Source organism: Trachurus japonicus, unplaced genomic scaffold, assembly GCF_045865225.1.
Source record: "Trachurus japonicus isolate A0001 unplaced genomic scaffold, Traja_1.0 AP030196.1".
In the NCBI taxonomy this organism is placed as follows: Eukaryota; Metazoa; Chordata; class Actinopteri; order Carangiformes; family Carangidae; genus Trachurus; species Trachurus japonicus.
In genome coordinates, this window is record NW_028220329.1 from 230 (window position 1) to 9349 (window position 9120).

General features: G+C 42.3%; 1 protein-coding gene across 1 annotated transcript; it reads right to left on the minus strand.

Moving 5' to 3' along the window:
- Positions 1 to 1711: 1711 nt before the first annotated feature.
- LOC146960598 (SH3 domain-binding protein 5-like) lies at positions 1712 to 8335 on the minus strand (the record flags this gene model as incomplete). The annotated part of the gene is made up of 4 exons (XM_085772243.1): positions 1712 to 2102; positions 6708 to 6927; positions 7019 to 7061; positions 8205 to 8335. Coding segments are annotated over 4 exons (785 nt in total), but the record flags the coding sequence as incomplete, so codon positions are not given.
- Positions 8336 to 9120: the final 785 nt, after the last annotated feature.

The window sequence follows — 9120 nt, forward strand, 5'->3', positions numbered from 1 at the left end:
CAGCTGGTTAGCCGCTGTATGTTCGTAGCAGGAGGCTACTAAAGCGAGTCTGTTGGAAACACTACACATCTACAGATCTAACGTAACAGAAGAGATGTTTTCGTGGGATAATTGCCCAAAACCATGTGTAGTAGTGATGCGCGGGCTGACCCGTAGCCCGCGGGTCCCGCGGGTCAACCCGCGGGGCGGGGCGGTGCGGGTCAAGAAATCTTTACTTTATTTGCGGTGCGGGTCGGGGCGGGTCATTAAAAAAACTGACGATGAAGTCCAGAGTGTGTTATCAGGGCCGCGCTGATGTTGAGGGGAAAGCCGGCGGAGGTGTGAGGGAACCGGATGAGACGGCGGCTGGGCGCATCAGCAGAGCGGGGTTGCTTTCACAGAGAGCAGAGAGCAGGGACTGGGGAGGACGAGAGGCGGCGGCCGCCGCGGCTGCTGCACGCTGCACTGTGACTCTCTCACTCCTCATGTGCTCCACAGTCCACACTGACAAGCTACCGGCAACACAGCACCTCTGTCTGCCCTTTCAAAGTAAAAAAGCCCGCTGTCTGACGTTTAATAGCGGCGGGGCGGGGCGGGGCGGGTTGTGAAAATAGATGCGGTGGTGCGGGGCGGGCTGGGGCGGGTCAAAATACTTCATAGATGCGGGACCCGCGGGTTGGAAAAAAACCCGGCCCGCGCATCACTAATGTGTAGAACTCAAATCAGTGAGCTGATTAATGTGATCACATCATCCTGATTTCAGCCTTCAAGAGCTGCCACTAACGTTAGTCTGCTCTGAGGAGCTGTCAACAATGAAGTACCCGGTAAGTTACACTTAACGTTAGTTTGTTTACTGAGCTGGGTTTATTTAAGGGGCTACAGGTTAGCATAAACACATGAGAGTAGACTACGTTATGGCAGCTCCAGCTAAGGTAATGTTAGCTAGTTGCTGCTCAGATAAAGCTCATGAACACTGCTGTCTTGCCAAATTAACATTAGCCTACATGTCAGTGGTCGCAGGCAACAGGTGTCTGATGGTTCGAGATAAGGTTGTGATTTCTGACAGCAGCAGCAGCCAGTAGCTAACGTTAGCTTAGCTGAAACAGGATAGATGGGACCACCGGCCAGTAGCCCCTTAAATAAACCCAGCACAGTGACGTTATACAAACTAACGTTAAGTGTAACTTACTGGTAAGACAGCTGGTGTGGACAATAATCACACCAGTGAGTAGGCTAGAGTAGAAAAGTTAACTGCCCCATGCTCGAGCTGAACAGTAGCCTCCTGTTGCTAGGCAACCATGTCAACGACACATTTATGATTATTTCATTATCACGAGAAAACGGTCTTTGTTATCTCGAGATAACGAAATAAATTAATTCGTTATCACGAGAAAACGGACTTTGTTATCTCGAGATAACGAAATAATAAGTCGTTATCACGAGAAAACGGTAATAAAAAAAATTTATACGGACCTGGCCGTTCTCGGCTTCCGTAGATGCACAATCCATAATAAAAATCTATTTTACTCGTAGTTTCCTATTTATTTCCTAAATCTTATTGTAAAGTGAGATGAATTCTTTCCTTCTTTGTTGTGATTAATGTTGTTATATTGTTTTCATGAGAATAAAACTCTAAAAATTAAAAATAAAAAGATTTTACACTGGTAAAAAAAAAAAGCTACTAAAACTCTTATTTCCTAAAGATACTGATGCACACACATAAAAACTGCACCACCCACCTCTCTCCAGGTCGCACTCGGGCGACGACGCCCCGCTGCACTCGCTGCGCGGGCCGAGCACCGGGGAGATGAGGCTGAAGTCGGACAGCGACACGGTGCTGGGCAGGTCCAGGCTGCAGGGCCGCGAGGGGGGCGCGGGGGAGGAGGAGGACGAGGAGGAGGAGGGGGTCGGCGACGGAGACGGAGACACCGAGGAGGACGTGTACGAGGAAGAGGAGGAGGAGGAGGAGGAGGCGAAGGGGCAGGGGGACATCAGCTCCTGGGGGCTGCTGGGGGTCGAGCCCAGGCTGCAGGTGGAGCGAGTCTCTGAGTCTTCTTCTGACATCAGGCTGCCGCCGCCGCCGCCACCGCCACACGGGTCGTCATCGAAACACACCGACGCCACTGCAGGAGAGAGAGAGAAGGAGGGAGGGAGGGGGGAGGAGTTAGGGTTACCATGGTGAACCACAGGAAGTCAGTCCCTCTAAAAGTGCTGATTGATCGATCTCTGGACAGTTTCACAATGAGCTTCAATAACTTGCATGTATAATAACTAATTTATGTTTATATTGATTATTATTGAGAGGGTGTATTTATATTTTTAATATTGTGAACATGGGCATTATAAATATCATTTTTATTCAATAGGTTTTTCATATCGTCAAAATGTCATAAGTAAAAGAAAATGTTATGTCAAAATGTAAAAAGCAAAAGAAAAGAAAAGATTATGATGAAGATTTTATTCTGTGGGTAATGGGGGCGGGACTAGATCAGCTTTTGCTTCTCCCGCTTTCCCTTTCGGCCATGTGTATTGTATTAATTGATGAAGTGTGATGATGATGATTTAATTGACATGCCCGAAATAAACAAATAAATAAATAAATATTAATGATTTTATTTGTAGATGAAATGAAGCATTGGTTGGAAAAGATAAATTGTGATTATTATGAAATGTGGAAGGAAGAAAACAACATGAAGAAAACTGATGAGAAAAAGAAAGAAAGGGAAGAGATAAAGGAAAGGAGAAGGGAGGAGAGGTGAGAGAGGGAAGGAAAGAGGAGTAAAAAAAGAAGGGAGATGAAACGATAAAGAGAAAGGCAAAATTAGAGGATGGAGATGATAGGAAGGAGTTAAAAAAGAGAAAAGAAACGGATCAGAAGAGGACGAGAGGTGGAGAACAAAGGAATAAAGGACAGAAAGATGGAGGGAGGACGGACAGAGACAGAGGGAAGAGAAGATAAAAGGATGGATGGATGGACAATGGAAGAGGGAGAGAAAAGAGGAGTGAGATATAAATAGAGCTGCTGAGCTTCGACTGTCACATCACGTCCAGCTGAGGTGTTTCATTTCTCCCGACTCAAATCAGAGCACACGAACGCACCATCGTCACTGTCTGTGTATGTGTGCGTGTGTTGTGTTGACGTTCTCTCTCTCTCTCTCCTGAGAATGAGTTAGCACATAACGTCACCATCACGCCACCGTCTCTCTTTTGACTACTCTGTGGTTACCATGGTAACGCCACCCTATTAATTCCTCCGTCAAGGCCGGGAAAAAAAAAAAAAAAGCTAAGATGTGTTTGTTCAGGTGGACAGATGTGTAAAAAACATCTGTGTCTTTGATGAATAGTGAAAATTAGAGGAGGCTGTGGACGACGTCATGACGCTGTTATTTTTTTTTTTTCCAACAACAGCCGGGGATTGTGGGTAATGTATTGTATCGAGCGATGTAGGAATAAATATTAGGGCTGTCAGAGTTAACGCGTTAATCGCGATGAGATTAATTAAAAAAATTAACGCGATTAAATTTTTTAATCGCGGTTAATCGCGGCCCATTTTGTCCTCTGTCTGCTGGACTGGAGGACTGGAGTGTGGGACCTCCAGTCCAGTAGGTGGCGGTAAGGCACCTTCAAGTTGGTTGCTACACAAATATACACAGTCTAACATATATCCACAGCTCCATCCATTGATTTTTTGACGGCTTCTGTTGTCAACAAATGCACGGTGGCCATGTATTGATTTTTTGACGGCTTTGTTGTCAACAAATGCACATGGCCAGGCAGAGGCGTAGCAAAGTAAAGGGCAATTTCCACTGGATGCAATTCGTTTCAATTCTGTGTGAGTTTCATGCATCATGTGTTATGATTAGGTAGGCCTACTAGGTCTGGTCTAAAAGTTGTTTGTCTAGGGATTATAACACTTTGGAGTGTTGAAAGTCCAAAGCGCCATATATAATATTTTTAATAGAGATTAATCGCGAGTTAACTATGGAAAAAATGCGATTAATCGCGATTAGAAAAATTAATCGTTTGACAGCCCTAATAAATATATAATATAACATGATTTTATAGAAAGTTTAGAAGACGGATCAGAGCTGTAACTAATTATTAATCGGATAATTATTTTCTCAAATGAATCCATTAATCATCTTGTCTATAGAATTACACAAATATGCAAATGTCAATCTAATGCCAAAATGTATGAAAAAATGTAGGAAGAGGCAGAAAAGTTATTTTTCTAAAACTTGTTGTCCTGAGCTCTTCAGACGATCCAGAAAATTCACTTTTTTAGAAAGAGTTTATTAGTTTATTCTAAGAATATTTCTGCATTTGTTTTATATTTATTCGCAGCATTTTCTTCTAATATAGGACAAAACTTTATAAATGCCTAAATATAATTGCTCCAAATCAAAACACACGCTCCACAAAAGCTTTGAGAGGAAGGAAGTAAAAATAGAAATCTAAAAATTTAAGACATATGATATGAATGTAAGTGTAAGAGGAGTTACGCATGATTATACATATATAGATATACATATTATTATAAAAAATGATGTTATATAGATAAAACACAGATGTTCAAAGCAACGACGTCTCTCAAACTAAAGTTCAACGAGTTAATTCAGACACACTTTGACTTTTATGTTTCCTGTTTTAACCGATTCCCACACATGAGCAGCATCAGTCCTGGTGTGAAGGTCAAAGCTCGGATGCTCTGATGTTGTTTTAACTGTCCGTCTCTAACTCTGCTCGCGCTCGCTCTTCGCCGTCTTCATTCTCCAGGAATAAAAAACCAACAATTCAGAGAAAAACAAGACGATGAAGAAGAAGAAGCAGTCGCCAGTTTGTTTTCTCCTCCACCAACAACAGGAGATCTCATCACAGCCGCTCTGACATTTACACTGTCACCAGGTGAGCAGCGGAGCGGCGAGGGGGGGCGGGGCCGACCTTTTCCTAATTGGCCTTTTATCTCATCAGGAGAATCGAACGCCATCGACTCGAGAGCAAAGAGAAAGAGAAAGAGAGAGTGACGTGTCGTATTTAGAGCACTGGAAAAGAGAGTAACGACACGCATTGGTCCAATGGAAGCGCCTCCTGGTGGTGGAATATGGGAATTGCAAAAGCGCCCAAGAACTGACAACTCTGCATTGTTGGTGAATGAGCAAGTGTGGTGTTTTCAATAATTTAAGGACATTTATAGATCACCCACGCTAATAGCATCATTGAGGACCCTTTACAGATAAACATTAACACATAGGCGAGTAAAAAAAAGCAAAAAAACATGAATGTTTCAATCTACATTTTGTAATAAACAAATTATACGTATAATTTGATATGACCAAGACACCTAAAAACAAAAACACGGCCGTTTTCATCAATTTAGAAGCAAGTGGGCAACACACATATGCATTGGAGTGAATAGGTTTTCTGGGCGCTTTTGCAATACCCATATCCTGCCACTCGGGGCGCAAAACCCTTACCACGGGAGTCAATGGTGGTGTCGTTACTCTCTTTTCCAGTGCTCTAGGACGAATCGCCTCGAATAATAGTGACGGACGAGAGTTTCGCTATATATCTAATTTTTCATGTCACTATATCACCGTTTAGACTAATCTGATGTTTGTAAAGTCTATAAAACCAATGATTGGACAAACATTACTATTTACGTGTGCACATTTTTGTAATTAGTCATGGTTATCATAGATTAGCCGGGCTAACGGTTAGCTACCTGTTTAACTTTAATAACTCAGTGACTCAATAAACCGTCCATAAAAAAAAAAATCTCCAGCGGATATCTGAGTTACAACATGACTGAGCTAACTGGAGTAGTTTCATGTCGTGTCCGACAACGGGAGGGTTTTAACAGCTGACCTGGTGTTAGCTTAGCTACAGCCGTTAGCTTAGCTGCCGCCGTTAGCAAAACTGAATAAATACAACACATAGCAACACAAAACACACACACAGAAATAGTAATGTTTCTTCAATCATTTCAGATTTGTCTAAACAGTGATAGGGCGTGAAAAATGATATATATAGCTAAACTCTCGTTCGTTACTATTGATCTCATTCAAATTACGTGCTGGTTTTCTGTCTGGCCTAACTGCAGCTAAAAAGATGATCGCAACAAAGTGGAAACCGCCCCATATACTAACTCGGCGACAGTGGCTGCTCAACTTCATAGATGTTGCGCTTCTGGAATTGTCCACAGCACGCATCCATGGTGCAAAAGAGGAAGTGACATTGTACTGGGCTCGAACAGTGGAGGCTCTCAAAGGCATTTTGGTGTGAGCTGACACCCCCCTTCCCCCCTCTGGTCTTGTTTTCTTTGGTTTATGTTCCCTGTTTGGGTTTTTACTATGTACTGCAAACTGTGGATGGCATATAACCATTTGATAGTTGATGTTGATGTATTTTACTTACTTGCCTTTTGTATTTCTATTATTTATTTATTTTCAGTCATATCTTCATTTTATTTTTATGTTTTCATTTTATTATCATTTTAACTCGGCATATTTGTGTGTGTGTGTGTGTGTGTGTATATGGGTATGCACTTGTTTATACGGTAATTACTTTATTTATGTGCTGTTGAATGATAATTGTTGTCCTCGAAATCTCAATAAAAATTTGATCACAAAAAAAAATTACGTGCTGGTTTTCTACCCGGAAGTAGAATGTAAACAACAAGGAGATTCGGTCTATAGTCGTGTCGTGTCGTGGTGTCTGTCTGTACTCACTGGATATTCCGTCGGACTCCATCTTGAAGTTCGAGATGTCGTCCCCGGAGACGCTGTCGCCCTCGGCGCCCACGCCGCGCCCCCGGGGGCCCATGGCGGAGCTCCGCCGGCGCTCGTGGATCTCGTCGGAGATCTTCTCCAGGTTCCGGAGCGCCGCCTTGTACTCGGCTTTGGCCTGAGACAGTTTGGCCTGACGCTCGTCCACGTTCTTCTTCAGGTTCTGGAGGAGGAAGAGGAGGATTATGATGATGAAGGTCATGAACAAGCTCCTTATTTCCTGTCTTTTATTTTGAAAGGCTCACGTCACGTACCTCCAGCTGCAGATAATACTTCGCCTTCATCTCAAAGTACGGCCTGTGGAGGAAGAAGAAGAGAACAGATTAGATCAGAGGGGAAAACAGTGAGTAACCCAGAAAAGAGTGGTACCCACACTGTCGCCATGGCAACCAGGAGGAAGAGGAGGAGGAGGAGAGGGGATAAAGGAGTTGATGTGATGTCGCTGGAAACGGATTAAACAACCTGCTGAGGCAACGCAAAGCAAGACTGTACCTGAATTATATTTTATTTTATTTTATTTTATTTTATTTTATTTTATTTTATTTTATTTTATTTTATTTTATTTTATTATATTATATTATAGATCGCTGGAAAATAATATAAAATTATTATTTCACTGTCACATAAAAGTTAATTCTGACTTTCTTATAAAAAAGAAATTACATTCGGGTAAAAAAACACACTTCCTGTTGTGGCACTAATCGTCCTCCGTAGAAAATCCAAGATGGCAGGAAACAACCTGCTTTAACGCTTCAGCTAACACTGTTAGTTCCTCTTTTGACTCAGGAGACTATAAAACATTCCACTTTTCAGACGTCACTTAAACGTCACACGCTCGAGGTCTGAGCGCAGCAGCTTGGTATCGACTCGTGACTTCACGTATGGACCACATCAGGGCTGAACATCTGGATTTGGTTTCACCTGAAACGGCTCCACTTCCTGTTTCTGCACCACAGGACGCTCCATAATAACCCACTGATATTATATAACGAATAACTCATATTTTGAAAGGCTGAGTGGAGCTGGTTAAAGGACGGAGGAGATGACGGGTTTAAAACGGCTGAATCTTTTTACTAAATACAAAATCGTTTTTTTTACTCTTTAAATAATTAAGTAAAACATTGGATTACTAAAGACGACAATGTAATCTACTGTTATTTTGTGATAAAACAGGCTGGAAACTAGAGTTTAATGGAAAAATGTCCACTGTATTTCCTGTATTTCAAGATTAAAATTATATTTTGAAATTTTCTTCATGTGAACAAGAAACTATTTTGCAAGAAAAAAGTTGTAATGTTTAGGAATAAAGTTGAAATATTAAGTTTTTTTTCTGTTTCTGCTTTCATTATTTGCAATAACTGTCAAATTAATTTTATTCTGAAAACCAGTCGTATTGATGAGGTTATTAAATCAAAGGTAAAACCATGTGACTGGACTCACTTGGACTTGTTGATGGTGCGTTTGAGTTTCTTCTCCAGCTGCTTCATGCGACCCGTCGCTGCCGTGTACTTCGCCGCCGTCTCCTTGTGCAGCAGCTCGCTCTTCGTCTTGGTGTGCTCCGCCTCCATCACCTGTGTGACAGCCAATCAGAGCTCACGGTCAGACAACAGCTGATTTTTATTAAAAAAAACCTGAACTTCAGAGTACTGAAGGTAGGTTTTTTTTTTATTATTATTCAGAGACTTTTGGAACAAACTGATATGATTCTTCTTTCTTTTCTTCTGCTGTTGACGCAATTTTTTTTTCGTAGGATAGGTCCGGGAAAGTCCCACCTTTCCCGCCTCTGATTGGCTAGATGGGCTCCATGTTCGAGTCTTATTGGCTAGAAGGGCTCTCGCCTGATTGGTTGTTTGTTTTGGCTGTGAAACGGCTGTGAAACGGCTGTGAAACGCAGGCTGTCGGCAATCTAGTGTGATAAGTGCCTAGACCTGGACTCTCTCTACTTATCTGGCCTGTCTAGCCTCTACCTGGTCTTTTTACTAAACTTAACCAACTCCTTTCTTCATTGCCTAAACCCAACCAATGGCGCAATTACACTTCTCACTCAAACTCAAAATGTAAACTTGGAATATAAATTTAAAAACTAAATTTTTCGGACTGTGAAACCAGCGGGAATCGAACTCCGCAGGCGAAAACGCAAACCGCTTCGCCATGGTGTCTGAACACACCAGATATTTCAGTTTGTGTATATTTTAGTTTACTGCAGTACTGTTGTGAGGTGACGTTACACGGCCAAATCAAATAACCAATCGGAGGAGAGCTCATATAGTCAATCACAGGTGGGACTTTCCCGGACCTATCCTACGAAAAAAAATATTGCGCTGTTGACTCCCTCCTCCTCCTCCTCCTCCTCCTC